General features: G+C 46.1%; 1 protein-coding gene across 1 annotated transcript in view; it reads left to right on the top strand.

Moving 5' to 3' along the window:
• Window positions 1-18,448, top strand: part of LOC139383366 (neurexin-3a-like) — a 599,057-nt gene that overhangs the window by 158,684 nt on the left and 421,925 nt on the right. Inside the window, exons 8-10 of the mRNA XM_071127881.1 lie at window positions 3,656-3,949; window positions 4,339-4,486; window positions 11,107-11,490. Of these exons, the coding sequence (XP_070983982.1) occupies window positions 3,656-3,949; window positions 4,339-4,486; window positions 11,107-11,490 (826 nt within the window). The remainder of the gene's footprint in view (window positions 1-3,655; window positions 3,950-4,338; window positions 4,487-11,106; window positions 11,491-18,448) is intronic.

Below are 18,448 nucleotides of genomic sequence, written 5' to 3'. Positions count from 1 at the left end.
CTACCAAAATAATTATCATCCTTATTATTTGTAGCCATCTATTTACCACCACAGAACAAAGCTGGCACTAACACTGCTCTCAACCAACTCTATAAGACCATAAGCAAAGAAGAAATTGCTCATCCAGAAGCGGTGCTCCTAGTGGCCGGGGACTTTAATGCAGGCAAATTTAAGTCAGTTTTACCAAATTTTTACCAGCATGTCACTTGTGCAACCAGAGAAAAACACCCCCACCTTTACTTGACCACATTTACTCCACACAGAGATGCATACAAAGCACTCCCTCACCCTCCATTTGGCAAATCGGACCATAATTCTATCCTCCTGATTCCTACTTACAATCAAAAACTAAAGCAGGAAGTACCAGTGACTCGCTCAATACGTATGTTGAATTGAATCCTACTACACCGACTCTGACGCTCGTCGGATGTGGCAGGGCTTGAAAACTGTTACGGACTACAAATGGAAACCCAGCCGTGAGCTGCCCAGTGACGCGACCCTACCAGACGAACTAAATACCATCTATGATATCTTCGAGGCAAGCAACACTGAAGCATGCACAAATTACCTTAACTAACCTGTACCCCCACACACTGACTCAGTACCAGCGCCCCCTGTATATAGCCTTGTTATTATTATAATTATTGTGTTACTTTTTATTAAGACTTTTTTTTTAGTCTACTTGGTAAATATTTTCTTAACACTTCTTGAACTGCACTGTTGGTTAAGGGCTTGAGAATAAAGCATTTCACGGTAAAGTCTACACTTGTTGTATTTAGCGCATGTGACAAATAAAGTTTGATTGGATTTCATACACGCACACACACACACACAAACACACACACACACACATGCACACACATGCATGGTGGTGCACACACATGCACGCACATGTATACACACACACACACACACACACGCGCACACGCACATGCACACACACACACACACACACATACACACACACACACACAGACACTCATAGACACACACGCACACATAGACACACACCCACACACATACTGTAGACACACACACATAGACACACACATGCACATAGGCACACACACAGTGCATTGGGCCCTCAGGCATCTGAGGGATGAGTTGATTTACTGTCAAACTTGCCAGATTATCAATAATCTCACACAGACCACAATCTACTCACAGACAGCTGTGTACTTACTCACACACGCATAGAGAAAGAGGTTATGTGTGTGTGCGTTTTTTCATGTTTGTGTGTGTGTGTGTGTGTGTGTGTGTGTGTGTGTGTGTGTGTGTGTGTGTGTGCACGCACGCGCGCAGGGGTGTGTATGCATGCTCGTTCTCTGCTCGTAATAGGCTACCCAAGAAAGAGAGAGGGGCTTCTGTTCTGCCCAGAGAATTAGAGAAAAACACTTCAATTTTCCACTTGAGCAGATTTCAATTTACACACATTCATTCCCCTATGTCTGGCTGTCCTCTGGGTTATTGACAGCATCAAGACTGCTGTGATAAAATATTAGCCACTTAGTGGGACTTTGTTTTGCACTGCTAAGGACACTTACTCACTCACAGAATGGAGTGGTTGGCTGTAGTGAACTGTTACTGTTGTCACTGGTGGGTGTAAAACTCTCTGATGATGTATTGGATGCCCAAATACGGTCACTGTTGTCACTGGTGGGTGTAACTCTCCGGTTGATGGATCTAATGCCCAAATACGGTCACTGTTGTCACTGGTGGGTGTAACTCTCCGGTTGATGGATCTAATGCCCAAATACGGTCACTGTTGTCACTGGTGGGTGTAACTCTCCGGTTGATGGATCTAATGCCCAAATAGGGTCACTGTTGTCACTGGTGGGTGTAAAACTCTCTGATGATGTATTGGATGCCCAAATAGGGTCACTGTTGTCACTGGTGGGTGTAAAACTCTCTGATGATGTATTGGATGCCCAAATAGGGTCACTGTTGTCACTGGTGGGTGTAACTCTCCGGTTGATATATCTAATTCCCAAATAGGTTGTTTTTTTTAGTTTACAAAGAAACTCTAAGAGGTGCTCAATATTTCTTAAGGATATGCAGTGCCTGGACACATTGTGTGTTTGTTTGTGTTTGTGTTTGTGTGTGTGTGTGTGTGTGTCTGTGTGTGTGTGTGTGTGTGTGCTTCCGTTAGCTTGCGTGTGTTTGTGTCCGTGTGTGTGTTGGTGTGTTTGTGTGTGTTCTTGCGTGTGTTTGTGTCCGTGTGTGTGTTGGTGTGTGGTGTTGGTGTGTGTGTGTGTGTGTGTGTTCTTGCGTGTGTTTGTGCCCGTGTGTGTGTGTGTGTGTGTGTGTTTGTGTGTGGCAGACAGGTCTAGGGCCGGAGCATTACATAAGGCTCTCAAAGCAACCCAAGGCAGCTACTCTGTCCCTCTAACCTTTAAAACAAAGAACTGGGCCACCATAACTGTGTGTGATGAGTGCACTCCTGCGTATCTGTGTGGGTGTGTGTATGCGCACGTTCCTGTGTGTGTGTGTGTGTGTGTGTGTGTGTGTGTGCACGCGCATGTTCCTGCGTGTGTGTTTGTGTAAGTGCTCGCTCCTGTTTGTGTGTCTACCATTATTTTGTGGAGCCATTAGCATCGTTATCAGTGAGAGCAGACCCAGATGCGTTTGTCAGCCCACTGAGAGTCAATTACCTCAGTCAGAGACAGCCATTGTTTCTCCGTGCGCCCTGGCCTATTGGTATTTAATACAGATATATTAATACAGCCGACTATCTTTGAGTGTTTTATTATGTATTTGTTTCTGATATAGATACTAGATTCAATGTGATCGGCCATTTTAGGCTATGCACCATTTAAAGGCAATGATATGGTTGCTGAGATGGAATTCAAAGTAAACGCTGCAGGGGGGCCTCCCGAGTGGCGCAGCAGTCTAAGTCTGCATCGTTCTTTCCCAGGCTGTGTCACAACCGGCCATGACCGCGAGTCCCATAGGGCGGTGCACAATTGGCCCAGTGTCTTCCGGGTTAGGGGAGGGTTTGGCCGGGGGGCTTTACTTGGCTCATCATCCTATAGCGACTCATTGTGGCAGGCCTGGTGCCTGCAGGCTGACTTCGGTTATCAGTTTAACTGTGTTTCCTCCGACACGTTGGTGCGGTTGGCTTCCGGGTTAAGCAGGCACATGTTAAGGAGCGTGGTTTGGCAGGTCATGTTACAGAGGACGCATGACTCGACCTTCGTCTCTTGGATCACAATTGGACATCTTAAAATTGGGGAGTAAAAGGACGTAAAAAATACAAAGAAAAATACAAAGAAATAATCGCTGCAGTTGTCGGCTCATTTGGAAATTACCTTTAAGTGTAAATCGCGCTATAACAGATCTTCCGTCGTTCAAAATTAATCTAGCCACTACCATGTCACCAACCTTGTGAAAAAGTGGAACCTCTTCACACTGGCTAATATGTTTGATATGGCAACAAATGCATAACAAATGCATAACAAATGCATAACAAATGCATAACAAATGCATAACAAATGCATAACAAATGCATAAATGTTAACTGCTGCGAAACAGACATTACCAACAAAAATCATCGTCATTATCCTGAATTGAGTCCTGAATTGAGTCTAGCTTGACTATAACCTAAACAAATGACCATAAATTATATTTTTTCCCCACCACCAATCTATCCCCCCAGGTGGTCTACAAGAACAATGACATCCGTCTGGAGCTCTCCCGTCTGGCGCATATCGTGGACCCCAAGATGAAGATCCAGGGGGATGTGATGTTTAAGTGTGAGAACGTGGCCACCCTGGACCCTGTCTCCTTCGAGACCCCCGAGGCCTACATCAGCCTGCCCAAGTGGAACACCAAGAGAATGGGTTCCTTGTCCTTTGACTTCAGGACCTCGGAACCCAACGGACTCATCCTCTTCACGCACGGCAAGCCTCAGGAGCGCAAGGCGGCCCAACGCAGCCAGAAGAACACCAAGGTAAGACGATGAACTATGATTAAATCAAACAACACATACATGTATTAACCTCAGCCTGCGTGTAAAGCTGTGTCTAAACCTGTCAAATCTATCACTAGTGTAAGGAGCAGGGTTGGGATCAATTCCATTTCAATTTCAGACCATTCAGAAAGTATATGTACTTCCAATTCCAATTCTCTTCAATGCTTTTCAATTAGGACAATATGGAATTAGAGTTGGAATTCTGTTTACTTTCTGAATTGATTGGAATTTAAATGAAACCCCATGTTGAGAAGAAACAAAAAGGCTGTGTTCAAGGATTTATTGGGCTTATAGGTCCTGTTTTGTAAAGATATCTCAGGGGCTGTTGTATCCCAATGACGAACAAACACCTTGACCATCTCCCCCAGGTGGACTTCTTTGCGGTAGAGCTGCTGGATGGCAGTCTGTACCTGCTGTTGGACATGGGCTCAGGGACCATCAAGGTCAAAGCCACCCAGAACAAGGTCAACGATGGAGCCTGGTACCACGTGGACATGCAGAGGGACAGGCGTTCAGGTGAGTCGTCTTACCTCAACAATATCTCTTAATTTCCCTTCGAAATTATGGAAGAACGTATTGTTGGTGAAGGTTTATTTTTGACATATTAATTCTGGGTGGTTACACGGTTAATTCCACGTGGGGTACAGAGTTAAAACAGAAACAATTCAAAGATGAACCATTTTGGCATAAATTCTGAGTGTTTAAGGTTGGAAGAAGGCTTAAAACAAAATAATCAAAAATCACGCGACATTACCATTACCTAGTATTCTCGTGGCTTGCTAGAGAGCTGCCGAAGCGCAGTGGTATGAGCAGCGCGTTTCGGCTTCGAGCATCACGAGTTTGCGCCTTGCAATCTTTTTTAATTTGATACATTTTCTTATTATTTATAAATCTTTCACAGAGGAAGGCCTACAGTGACGTAGGAAAGTATTCAGACCCCTTGACTTTCACGTTACAGCCTCATTCTAACATGTATTAAATCATTTTTTCCCCTCATCAATCTAAACACAATACCCCATAATGACAATTTTTTACAAATGTATTCAAAATAAAAACCTGAAATACATTATGTATATAAGTTTTCAGACCATTTGCTATGAGACTTGAAATGTAGCTCAGATGCATCCTGTTTCCATTTATGATCCTTGAGATGATTCTACAACTTAATTGGAGTCCGTCTGTAGTACATTCAATTGATTGGACATGATTTGGAAAGGCACACACCTGTCTATATAAGGTCCCACGTAGAGCTCAGAGACAGGATTGTGTCAAGGCACAGATCTGGGGAAGGGTACCAAACAATGTCTGCAGCATTGAAGGTCCGCAAGAACACAACGGCTTCCATCAGCCTTAAATTGGAGAAATTTGGAACCACCAAGACGCTGGGCACCCGGCCAAATTGAGTAATCGGGGGAGAAGGGCCGTGTCATTATGGGGTATTGTGTGTAGATTGATGAAGAGAAGGGGTTTTGAATAAGGCTTTAACGTAACAAAATGTGGAAAAAGTCAAGGGGTCTGAATACTTCACGAAAGCACTGTATATCTACATTTTTAGGACCCTTCCCACCTCTTACCTAATACCCTATTTCTGCCCTGCTTAACTCTTTCATAATATCCTGTTGCTGCCCCTCCTTACCTAATACCCTGTTGCTGCCCCTCCTTACATAATATCCTGTTGTTGCTTCTCCCTCCTTACCTAATATCCTGTTTCTTCCCCTTCTTAACTCTTACCTACAAACCTGTTGCTGCCCCTCCTTGCCTGTTATCCTGTTGCTGCCCCTCCTTACCTGTTATCCTGTTGCTGCCCCCTCCTTACCTGTTATCCTGTTGCTGCCCCTCCTTACCTCTTACCTATTATCCTGTTGCTGCCCCTTCTTACCTCTTACCTATTATCCTGTTGCTGCCCCTTCTTACCTAATACCCTGTTGTTGCTGCCCACTCCTTACCTAATACCCCTTTGTTGCTGCCCCCTCCTTACCTAATATCCTGTTGTTGCTACCCCCTCTTACCTAATACCCTGTTGTTGCTGCCCCCTCCATACCTAATACCCTGTTGTTGCTAACCCCTCCATACCTAATACCTTGTTGTTGCCCCCTCCTTATCTAATACCCTGTTTCTGCCCCCTCCTTGCCTAATACCATGTTTCGGCCCCCACCTTACCTAATACCCTGTTGTTGCCACCTCTTTACCTAACTCTGAATTTATAAGATTAGGGTTAAGTTTATGCATTATCTCCAACTGTTACATTTTAGGTAAGGGTTGGTCCGAATGATTGAGGTAAGGGTCTCATCCTGGTTGACCGTGGTGCCGGCTGTGAAAGTCGGCGATGAGGTCCGGGTCCAGGATGTCTTTAGCGAAGACCCAGTACCTCTCCTCCGGGCCACAACCCTCCCAATCAACCAGGTACTGGAAAACCCTGCTCCGTGGTCAAACACTCAGGAGACTTCTCACCATGTACACGGGATGGCCTTAGATGACACGGGAGGATGGGTGGGCCTGCAAAAAGAAGACAAAGGACTGTGAGACAAGCGCTTAATCCTAGACACATGAAAAGTAGAGTGTATACGGAGGGTACAGGGTAACGTAAAACAAACAGCAGTGGGACTAAGGACTCTAGAGACGAGGAAAGGACCAATGAAACGGGGGAAAGTTTGCGGGATTCCACCCGGAAGGGCAGGTCCCATGTAGACAGCCATACCCTCTGCCCAATACGATAGCGGGAAGCCGAGTCCATCGACGGTCAACTTGTCTACGATACCTGGAGTTGGTCTTGAGATGTGCCAACAAAGCTCTTTTACAGGTACGCCGACAACGGCAGATGAACATATGGTCTGAGGGTATGTTGACTTCCTGTTCTTGCTCTAGGCAGAGTGGGGGCTGACACCCCATGGAGCACTCAAAAGGGGAGAGTCCAGTGGCCGAGCAGGGAAGTGTGTTATGGGCATACTCCACCCAGACCTGTTGTTTGCTCCAGGTAGTGGATTTGGTTGAGATGAGACACCATAGTGTTGTTTCCAGATCTTGATCTGCTCGCTCCGACTGGCTGTTAGACTGGGGATGAATTCCGAAGGACAGGCTGGCCGACGACCCAGAACGCCTTCCCATAACCGCGGCGAGAACTGAGGACCCCAGTCGGAGACGATGTCCACCGGCAGTCCATGGATCCGGAAGACGTGCTGCACCATGAGCTGGGCCATTTCTTTGGCAGAGGGTAGCTTGGGGAGAAGAGTAAAATGTGCGGCTTTTGAAAACCGATCCACAACCATCAGGATGACGTGTTGCTATCAGACGGAGGAAGCCCAGTGACAACATCCAGGGAAATATGGCAATGAGGGAGAGGCAGTGGCTGGCGGAGGCCAGACGGAGTTTGCCACAGAGTCTTATTCTGAGCACATACCGTGCATGCGGCGGCGAAGGCAGAGGCATTAGGAACCATATTGGGCCACCAGAAACATTGTCGAAGGAACGGGAGCCAGGATGACAGGTCAGCCTGGAGGAATGAGCCCATTCCAGGACCTGAGACCGGGCGGAATCAGGGACGAACATACGGTTAGCCGGACCCCCTCCAGGTTCCGGCTGGGACAGTTGGGCCTTGTGAACCAGGGTCACAATAATCCAGTCAACTGAAGCTGCAAGGCATGAGGTAGGGAGGATCGTCTCAGAGTCAGAGGGTGTGGCATCGGAACTGTACAGGCGAGAGAGAGTGTCTGGCTTCACATTCTTAGACCCTGGGCGGTAGGAGATGGTGAAGTTGAACCTGGTAAATAACAGAGCCTTGCAGAGTGCTGTAGCCCTGGATGAAGTGGCAGTAAAAATTAGCAAACCCCAGGAAACGTTTCAATTGCACTCTGGATGTTGGGGCCAATCTCACTTTTTCAGAATGCATCTGGACATTTCCTTCAGCGATGAGAAAGATGCCAGAAAGGAGATAATAGAATGGTCAAACTCGCACTTCTCAGCTTTCCCAAACTGGTTCTCCAGGAGGCGCTGAAGGACTTTCCCAAACTGGTTCTCCAGGAGGCGCTGAAGGACTTTCCCAAACTGGTTCTCCAGGAGGCGCTGAAGGACTTTCCCAAACTGGTTCTCCAGGAGGCGCTGAAGGACTTTCCCAAACTGGTTCTCCAGGAGGCGCTGAAGAACTTTCCCAAACTGGTTCTCCAGGAGGCGCTGAAGGACTTGTCGGACATGGAGAATGTGTTCTTGGGCAGACCCAGACCGAGGAAGTCGTAGAGGTAGACGAACACAAAACGATTCAAAATGTCACGAAGCCCATCATTGACCAGTGCCTGGAAAACAATCCAAACGGAATGACCAGATACTCATAGTGTGCACTGGCAGTGTTGAAAGCCGTCTTCCGAACAAGATGGTAGGCATTCCGAAGGTCCAACATCGAAAAGATGGACCCCTGGAGAGGTTCGAAAGCAGAGGAGAGGAGTGGTAGGGGGTCATGATTCTTAATCAAGATGTCATTGAGGCCCCGGTAGTCGATGCATGGACGTAGGGTCTTAGCCTTCTTTTTCACAAAGGAAAACCCTGTGCCAGCAGGGGATGCAGAAGGACGAATGCTCCCAGCAGCCAGAGAGTCCTCAATGTACTCCTCCATGGCCTTGGTCTCGGGACCAGATAGGGAATGTAGCCAACCTCAAGGCGGTGTTTTACCGGGAGGAGGTCGATGGCACAATCATAGGGATGATGTGGAGGAAGAGAGGTAGCAGGAGCCTTGTTGAAAACCTCCAGAAGATCTTGGTACTCTGCGGGAACAGTAGAAAAACCAGAGGCTTTACTTAACCCCAGAGGAGGACGATTCGGCGGCGGACGTTCCGCTTTAAGATTAGTGGGAGTGACAGAATGGGATCCAACCCAAGATTGAACCTGTGGTCAAGTCAATAATGGGATAGTGCTTTTGGAGCTAAGAAAATCCCAACACCACAGGGAAGTGAGGGGATTCAATGAGGAGGAGCTGTATTGACTTGTTGTGATTGCCAGATATAGATTAGCCTCCAACATCCGGTGAAATTGCAGAGCTCCAAATTCAAAATACAGAAATACACATAATACTTATTCATAAAATATACAAGTGTTATACATCGGCTTAAAGATTAACTTCTTGTTAATCCAGCCTCTGTGTCAGATTTCAAAAAGGCTTTACAGCGAAAGTATACCATGCGATTATCTGAGGACAGCGCCCCGCAGAAAAAGCATACAACCATTTACCAGCCAAGTAGAGGAGTCACTAACGTCAGAAATAGCGCTAAAATTAATCACTTACCTTTGATGTTCTTCATATGGTTGCACTCACAAGACTCCCAGTTACACAGTAAATGTTTGTTTTGTTCGATAAAGTCCCGTTTTATGTCCCAAAAACTCTGTTTTGTTCAGTAATCCAATGGCTCCAACGTGGTCACAACAGGCAGATGAATACATACTAAAAGTACCGATAAAGTCTGTTGAAACATGTCAAACGATGTTTATAATTAATCCTCAGGTTGTTTATTGTATTTATAATCAATAATATTTAAACCGGACAATACCGTTTTCAATAGAAAGGAAAAATTACAAACGAGCGCTCAAATCAGGTCTGCATACTTCCTCTGTCCTCTAACCAAAATGTGTTTTTACTCATTGTTTTTCAAAATAAAAGCCTGAAACCATGTCTAAAGACTGTTGACATCTAGTGGAAGCCATAGGAACTGCAATCTAATTCCTAACCCTTTGGAATCTCTATAGGCATTTAGTTGAAAAACAGCCACATAATTCCACTTCCTGGATGGATTCTTCTCAGATTTTCACCTGCCATATCAGTTATGTTATGCTCACAGACATTATTTTAACAGTTTTGGAGAATGTTTTCTATCCAGATCTACCAATTATATGCATATCCTAACTTCTGGGCCTGAGTAACAGGCAGTTTGCTTTGGGCACGCTTTTCATCCAGAGGTGAAAATACTGCCACCTACCCAAGAGAGGTTAATGGGAACTATTTTTGTGTGTGACTCTTTCAAAGGAGCAGCCGTCCAGTGCTCTAGCGTCCACGGTAACAGAGAAGCGTTGAGTGGGGATACCTAGTTCCGACACCAGGGTAGCGTCCATAAAACTCTTATCTGCCCCAGAGTCAATGAGCCCAGATAGACTTAGACTGGTCTCCCCACAGCAGGATCACAAAAAAGTGAGTAGGGGTAATGGGAATCAGAGAATTCCCAGTCTCTCATCAGTGTACTCGTACCTACTAATGAGTCTGGTCTCTGTATTGTGGTGCTGCCCCGCACCATCACAATACAGACAACAGTTGGAGCTCAGCCTACATGAACGTTCCCTAGGCAATAATCTAGCTCTGCCCAGTTGCGTAGGCTCCAGTGTATCCGGCTCATCCGTCTCCGATGATTCTCGAGTGAACTCGGGTGGCTTTGGATCTTCTCGGAAATGCAGCTTCCGGATTCCTTCGGAGGTGAGCAAGCAGCAGCAGATGAACGAGTGTGACCGACACCTGACCTCTTCTCACTCCTGTGTTCCCGTAGACGCCCATCAATCCTAATGGTAAGGGCGATGAGGGAATCAAGGTGCCACGGCAACTTCCGAGCTGCTAGCTCATCTTTTATCTCCTCTGATAGAGAAAGAATACATCGAATAAAGATTCCAGGCACTCTCGGCATCCAATGTGCGAAAATCAACCTCGTAGTCTGCCACACTACGGGAATTCTGATGTAGTTCAAATAGTTTTCGTGACCGCTTCTTTCCGAGATACCAGAGATCCGAACACCTTCCTCACCTCTGCCATAAAATCTTTCAGATGATGACAAATGATGGATTGTTGCTCCCAAACTGCCTTAGTTCAGGAGAACGCCCTTCCCAACGTTAGCGTAATAATGTACACTATCTTCGACCGATCTGAAGGGAAAGAAGATGGCTGCAGCTCAAAAATGAGGGAGCACTGAGAAAGAAATCCCCGCCAGGTTCCGGGTTCCCCCAGAATATCTCTCCGGAGGAGGTAAGCGGGGTTCTCAGTGAGCCGGGGTAGGCTGTACAAATCCTCCACTGGTAAGGGAGTTACTGAGCGACTGTGATACCCTCTCTATATTAAAGTACATCCCTCTCTATATTACAGTGCAACCCTCTCTTTATTACTCTCCCCTCTCCAGGCACCATCTCAGTCAACAGCCGGCGCACTCCGTTCATGTCCAGCGGAGAGAGTGAGATCCTGGACCTGGAGGGGGACATGTACCTAGGTGGTCTACCCTCAGACCGCACCAATCTCATCCTGCCCACTGAGCTGTGGACCGCCATGCTCAACTACGGCTACGTTGGCTGCGTGCGCGACCTCTTCATCGACGGGCGCAGCAAGGACATCCGACAGATCGCTGAGGCCCAGAACGGGGCCGGCATCAAGCCGTCGTGCAACAAGGTGGTGGGGAAACAATGTGAGAGTTACCCGTGTAAGAACAGAGGCGTCTGCAAGGAGGGATGGAACCGGTTTATCTGCGATTGTACCGGCACGGGGTACTGGTCACGTACCTGCGAGAGAGGTAAGTGGAAGCCTTTGTTTTGCATGAGTGCTTGTATGTGTGTGTTTTATGACTGTGAATTTGTGTTTGCGTGTGCATTAACACATACGCTGAAGTGGGGATTATCAATTATGCTGGTGTGAGAATTCATTTGTGGGCTGGTGTTGGGATTAACACGTAGGCTGGTGTGGAGGTTAACACGTAGGCTGATGTTGGGATTAACACGTAGGCTGGTTTGGGATTAACACGTAGGCTGGTGTGGAGGTTAACACATAGACTGGTGTTGGGATTAACATGTAGGCTGGTGTGGAGATTAACATGTAGGCTGGTGTGGAGATTAACATGTGGGCTGGTGTGGGGATTAACACGTAGGCTGGTGTTGGGATTAACATGAAGGCTGGTGTGGAGGTTAAAACGTAGGCTGGTGCTGGGATTAACATGTAGGCTGGTGTGGAGATTAACATGTGGGCTGGTGTGGGGATTAACACGTAGGCTGGTGCTGGGATTAACATGTAGGCTGGTGTGGAGGTTAACACATAGGCTGGTGTTGGGATTAACACGTAGGCTGGTGTGGGGATTAACACGTAGGCTTGTGTGGAGGTTAACACGTAGGCTGGTGTTGGGATTAACACGTAGGCTGGTGGGGGATTAACACGTAGGCCGGTGTGGGGATTGTATGTGTTGATGTGTTGATTCAGAGGTTAGATAACTGGTCCTTGTTGACTGCATTAATTGAAGTGTGTTGCATTGTTTCTTCCTATGAACTGGTTCATTAAAACATTAGTGGACTGTGTGTGTCAGAGGGAGGTTATTTATTTTGAGTCATTTAACCTTTATTTAACTATGAAAGTCAGTTAAAGAACAAATTCTTATTTACAATAATGGCCTACCAATCCCAGACAACACTGGGCCAATTGTGAGCCACCCGATGGGACTACCAAACAGGAAAAGATGGTAGCCCCCTGGAGAGGTTTGAAAGCCAAGGTAAGGAGTGGCAGGGGGTCATGATTCTTAATCATGATGTCATTGTTGCCCCGGTAGTCGATGCATGGACGCAGGGTCTTGTCCTTCTTTTTCACAAAGACAAACCCTGCGCCGGCAGGTGATGCAGAAGGACGAATGCTCCCAACAGCCAGAGAGTCCTCAAAGTACTCTTCCATGGCCTTGGTCTCGGGGCCGGATAGGGAATATGGCCGACCTCGAGGCTTTGTGGTGCCCAGGAGGAGGTCAATGGCAGAATCGCAGGGACGATGCGGAGGATGAGAGGTAGCACGAGCATTGAGGAGGATGCCTCTTGCACTGAGCTGCAGTGCCTTAGACTGCAGCGCCACTCAGGAGCCCAAAAGTGGAATGGAAACACTTTACTAACTAAATCCCAGTGTTTCCCCTTTAAGGCTCTAGAGGAAGTTGTGGTAAAGACTGTATTGTTGATGCTGTTGAAATATTAATGTGGTTTCTGCCTTTTTTCTGGGAACCTTACTCTGGCCAAGGCAACCCAGCGTTGCAGTTTAATGACCAGAATATCTCTCTGTCACCCTCACCTATATCAACTGCTATAGTTATTTGCTGTGTCAAGTCTGCGTTAAAGTTGAATTAACAGAATAGAAATTGTATGGCTGTCTCTCTGTGTCTCTGTCTCTCTCTCTCTCTCTCTGTCTCTCTCTCTCTCTCTGTCTCTCTGTCTCTCTGTCTCTCTGTCTCTCTCTCTCTCTCTCTCTGTCTCTCTCTCTCTGTCTCTCTGTCTCTCTGTCTCTCTCTCTCTCTCCCTCTCTCTCTCACTCTCTCACTCTCTCTCTTCCTCTCTCTCTCTCTCACTCTCTCTCTCTCTCTCATATAAACTTCTGTAGTTATTTGCTGTGTCAAGTCTGTATGACCTTTGACAGTTTCTCTCCCTATCATATGAATGGAAACACATACGTATCGATCCTTCTCTCCTTTCATTACCGACACGTTCTGTAAATCAGGCCATTATAACCCTTTGGTGCTATTCTCATGGTCAACCCGCCAGAGACATGCACTTGTGAGGGAAAACACTTATTGCAAACACCAGCGAAAGGGTTGGAATTACAGCTACGTGGCCATTATGATGTCTATAATGGAATGCATTCATCTAATTACAGCTACGTGGCCATTATGATGTCTATAATGGAATGCATTCATCTAATTAGGCTACCCTGGGGCGGCAGGGTAGCCTAGTGGTTAGAGCGTTGGACTAGTAACCGGAAGGTTGCGAGTTCAAACCCCCGAGCTGACAAGGTACAAATCTGTCGTTCTGCCCCTGAACAGGCAGTTAACCCACTGTTCCCAGGCCGTCATTGAAAATAAGAATTTGTTCTTAACTGACTTGCCTGGTTAAATAAAGGTAAAATAAAAAAATAAAAATAAAATAATTACAGCTACATGGCCATTGTGATGTCTATTATGGAATGCATTCATCTAATTACAGCTACGTGGCCATTGTGATGTCTATTATGGAATGCATTCATCTAATTACAGCTACGTGGCCATTGTGATGTCTATTATGGAATGCATTCATCTAATTACAGCTACGTGGCCATTGTGATGTCTATTATGGAATGCATTCATCTAATTACAGCTACGTGGCCATTATGATGTCTATAATGGAATGCATTCATCTAATTACAGCTAGGTGGCCATTATGATGTCTATAATGGAATGCATTCATCTAATTACAGCTAGGTGGCCATTGTGATGTCTATTATGGAATGCATTCATCTAATTACAGCTACGTGGCCATTATGATGTCTATAATGGAATGCATTCATCTAATTACAGCTACGTGGCCATTGTGATGTCTATTATGGAATGCATTCATCTAATTACAGCTACGTGGCCATTATGATGTCTATAATGGAATGCATTCATCTAATTACAGCTACGTGGCCATTGTGATGTCTATTATGGAATGCATTCATCTAATTACAGCTACGTGGCCATTGTGATGTCTATAATGGAATGCATTCATCTAATTACAGCTAGGTGGCCATTGTGATGTCCATAATGGAATGCATTCATCTAATTACAGCTAGGTGGCCATTGTGATGTCTATTATGGAATGCATTCATCTAATTACAGCTACGTGGCCATTGTGATGTCTATTATGGAATGCATTCATCTAATTACAGCTACGTGGCCATTGTGATGTCTATTATGGAATGCATTCATCTAATTACAGCTACGTGGCCATTGTGATGTCTATTATGGAATGCATTCATCTAATTACAGCTACGTGGCCATTGTGATGTCTATAATGGAATGCATTCATCTAATTACAGCTAGGTGGCCATTATGATGTCTATAATGGAATGCATTCATCTAATTACAGCTACGTGGCCATTGTGATGTCTATTATGGAATGCATTCATCTAATTACAGCTACGTGGCCATTATGATGTCTATTATGGAATGCATTCATCTAATTACAGCTAGGTGGCCATTGTGATGTCTATAATGGAATACATTCATCTAATTACAGTTACGTGGCCATTGTGATGTCTATTATGGAATGCATTCATCTAATTACAGCTACGTGGCCATTGTGATGTCTATAATGGAATGCATTCATCTAATTACAGCTAGGTGGCCATTGTGATGTCTATAATGGAATGCATTCATCTAATTACAGCTACGTGGCCATTGTGATGTCTATTATGGAATGCATTCATCTAATTACAGCTACGTGGCCATTGTGATGTCTATTATGGAATGCATTCATCTAATTACAGCTAGGTGGCCATTGTGATGTCTATTATGGAATGCATTCATCTAATTACAGCTACGTGGCCATTGTGATGTCTATTATGGAATGCATTCATCTAATTACAGCTACGTGGCCATTGTGATGTCTATTATGGAATGCATTCATCTAATTACAGCTACGTGGCCATTGTGATGTCTATTATGGAATGCATTCATCTAATTACAGCTAGGTGGCCATTATGATGTCTATTATGGAATGCATTCATCTAATTACAGCTAGGTGGCCATTATGATGTCTATAATGGAATGCATTCATCTAATTACAGCTACGTGGCCATTATGATGTCTATAATGGAATGCATTCATCTAATTACAGCTACGTGGCCATTGTGATGTCTATTATGGAATGCATTCATCTAATTACAGCTACGTGGCCATTGTGATGTCTATTATGGAATGCATTCATCTAATTACAGCTACGTGGCCATTGTGATGTCTATTATGGAATGCATTCATCTAATTACAGCTACGTGGCCATTGTGATGTCTATAATGGAATGCATTCATCTAATTACAGCTACGTGGCCATTATGATGTCTATAATGGAATGCATTCATCTAATTACAGCTACGTGGCCATTGTGATGTCTATTATGGAATGCATTCATCTAATTACAGCTACGTGGCCATTGTGATGTCTATTATGGAATGCATTCATCTAATTACAGCTACGTGGCCATTGTGATGTCTATTATGGAATGCATTCATCTAATTACAGCTACGTGGCCATTGTGATGTCTATTATGGAATGCATTCATCTAATTACAGCTACGTGGCCATTATGATGTCTATAATGGAATGCATTCATCTAATTACAGCTAGGTGGCCATTATGATGTCTATAATGGAATGCATTCATCTAATTACAGCTAGGTGGCCATTGTGATGTCTATAATGGAATGCATTCATCTAATTACAGCTACGTGGCCATTGTGATGTCTATTATGGAATGCATTCATCTACTATCAGTGGAAATGTCATGTACTGTCATGTTGTGTCTTGTCTCTGTCCTTTCCCTTCACCCTGTCTCCCTCTGCTGGTCGTTGTTAGGTTACCTTTTCTCCCCCAATTTCCACCAGCTGTGCCTTGTCTCCTCCTAACCACCTCGTCACCCCGTTTCCCACCTGTTCCCTTTTTCCCTCTGATTAGGTCCCTATATCTCTCTCTGTTTTTGTTCCTGTCCTTGTCGGATTCTTGTTTGTTTGTGTTAGTCATGCCTGAACCAGACTATCGTCATGTTTGCTGCAACCTTGTCCTGTCCTGTCGGAATCTGCCGGTCTATCTGAGCCTACCTCTGTTTGGTTATTAAAGAAGCTCTGTTTAAGTTAGTTCGCTTTTGGGTCCTCATTCACTCACCATAACAGAAGAATCCGACCAAGAATGGACCCAGCGACTTCGGATCCTCTCCACTCAGCCGTCGAGATCCAGGGAGCGATGCTAGGCAGACACAAGCAGGAATTGTCTGCTGCTCGACATGCCGTTGAGACCCTGGCCACCCAAGTCTCCAACCTCACAGAACAGGTTCACCATCTCCGCCTCGATCCACCGGCCACTTCCAGGGCTTTCGAATCTCCGGAGCCCAGAATCAATAACCCGCCGTGTTACTCTGGGGAGCCCACTGAATGCCGCTCGTTCCTCACCCAGTGTGATATTGTGTTTTCTCTCCAGCCCAACACTTACTCCAGGAGCACTGCTCGTGTCGCCTACGTCATATCTCTCCTTATTGGACGGGCTCGTGAGTGGGGCACGGCAATCTGGGAGGCAAGGGCTGAGTGTACTAACCAGTATCAAGACTTTAAGGAGGAGATGATACGGGTTTTTGATCGATCTGTTTTTGGGGAGGAGGCTTCCAGGGCCCTGTCTTCCCTATGTCAAGGCAATCGATCCATAACAGACTACTCTATTGAGTTTCGCACTCTTGCTGTCTCCAGTGGCTGGAACGAGCCGGCCTTGCTCGCTCGTCTTCTGGAGGGTTTCCGCGCAGAGGTAAAGGATGAGATTCTCTCCCGGGAGGTTCCTTCCAGCGTGGATTCCTTGATTGAACTCGCTATTCGCATTGAGCGACGGGTTGATCTTCGTCACCGAGCTCGTGGAAAGGAGCTCGCGCTCTCCGTCGCCCCCCTCTCCGCATCACTACCATCTTCCTCTGCCGGCTCGGGTGCTGAGCCCATGCAGCTGGGAGGTATCCGCATCTCGACTGAGGAGAGGGAACGGAGAATCACCAACCGCCTCTGTCTCTATTGCGGTTCCGCTGGTCATTTTGTCACTTCATGTCCAGTAAAAGGCCAGAGCTCGTCAGTAAGCGGAGGGCTACTGGTGAGCGCTACTACTCCTGTCTCTCCTTCAAGATCCTGCACTACCTTGTCGGTCCATCTACGCTGGACCGGTTCGTCAGCTTCCTGCAGTGCCTTAATAGACTCTGGGGCGGAGGGCTGTTTTATGGACGAGACCTGGGCTCGGGAACATGACATTCCTCTCAGACAGTTAAAGGAGCCCATGGCCTTGTTCGCCCTGGATGGTAGTCCTCTCCCCAGGATTCAGCGTGAGACGCTACCTTTAACCCTCACTGTTTCTGGTAATCATAGTGAAACCATTTCTTTTTTAATTTTTCGTTCACCTTTTACACCTGTTGTTTTGGGCCATCCCTGGCTAGTTTGTCATAATCCTTCCATTAATTGGTCTAGTAATTCTATCCTCTCCTGGAACGTCTCTTGTCATGTGAAATGTTTAATGTCTGCTATCCCTCCTGTTTCCTCTGTCTCTTCTTCACAGGAGGAGCCTGGTGATTTGACAGGGGTGCCGGAGGAATATCACGATCTGCGCACGGTGTTCAGTCGGTCCAGGGCCACCTCTCTTCCTCCACACCGGTCGTATGATTGTAGTATTGATCTCCTTCCGGGAACCACCCCCCCCCGGGGTAGACTATACTCTCTGTCGGCTCCCGAACGTAAGGCTCTCGAAGATTATTTGTCTGTAGCTCTTGACGCCGGTACCATAGTCCCCTCCTCCTCTCCCGCCGGAGCGGGGTTTTTTTTTGTCAAGAAGAAGGACGGGTCTCTGCGCCCCTGCATAGATTATCGAGGGCTGAATGACATAACAGTGAAGAATCGTTATCCGCTTCCTCTTATGTCTTCAGCCTTCGAGATCCTGCAGGGAGCCAGGTTTTTCACTAAGTTGGACCTTCGTAACGCTTACCATCTCG

The sequence above is a fragment of the Oncorhynchus clarkii genome, chromosome 25 (genome assembly GCF_045791955.1).
Source record: "Oncorhynchus clarkii lewisi isolate Uvic-CL-2024 chromosome 25, UVic_Ocla_1.0, whole genome shotgun sequence".
Classification (NCBI taxonomy): Eukaryota; Metazoa; Chordata; class Actinopteri; order Salmoniformes; family Salmonidae; genus Oncorhynchus; species Oncorhynchus clarkii.
Note: the sequence above shows the minus strand (reverse complement) of the source record. Positions and strands in the feature narration are given on the sequence as shown.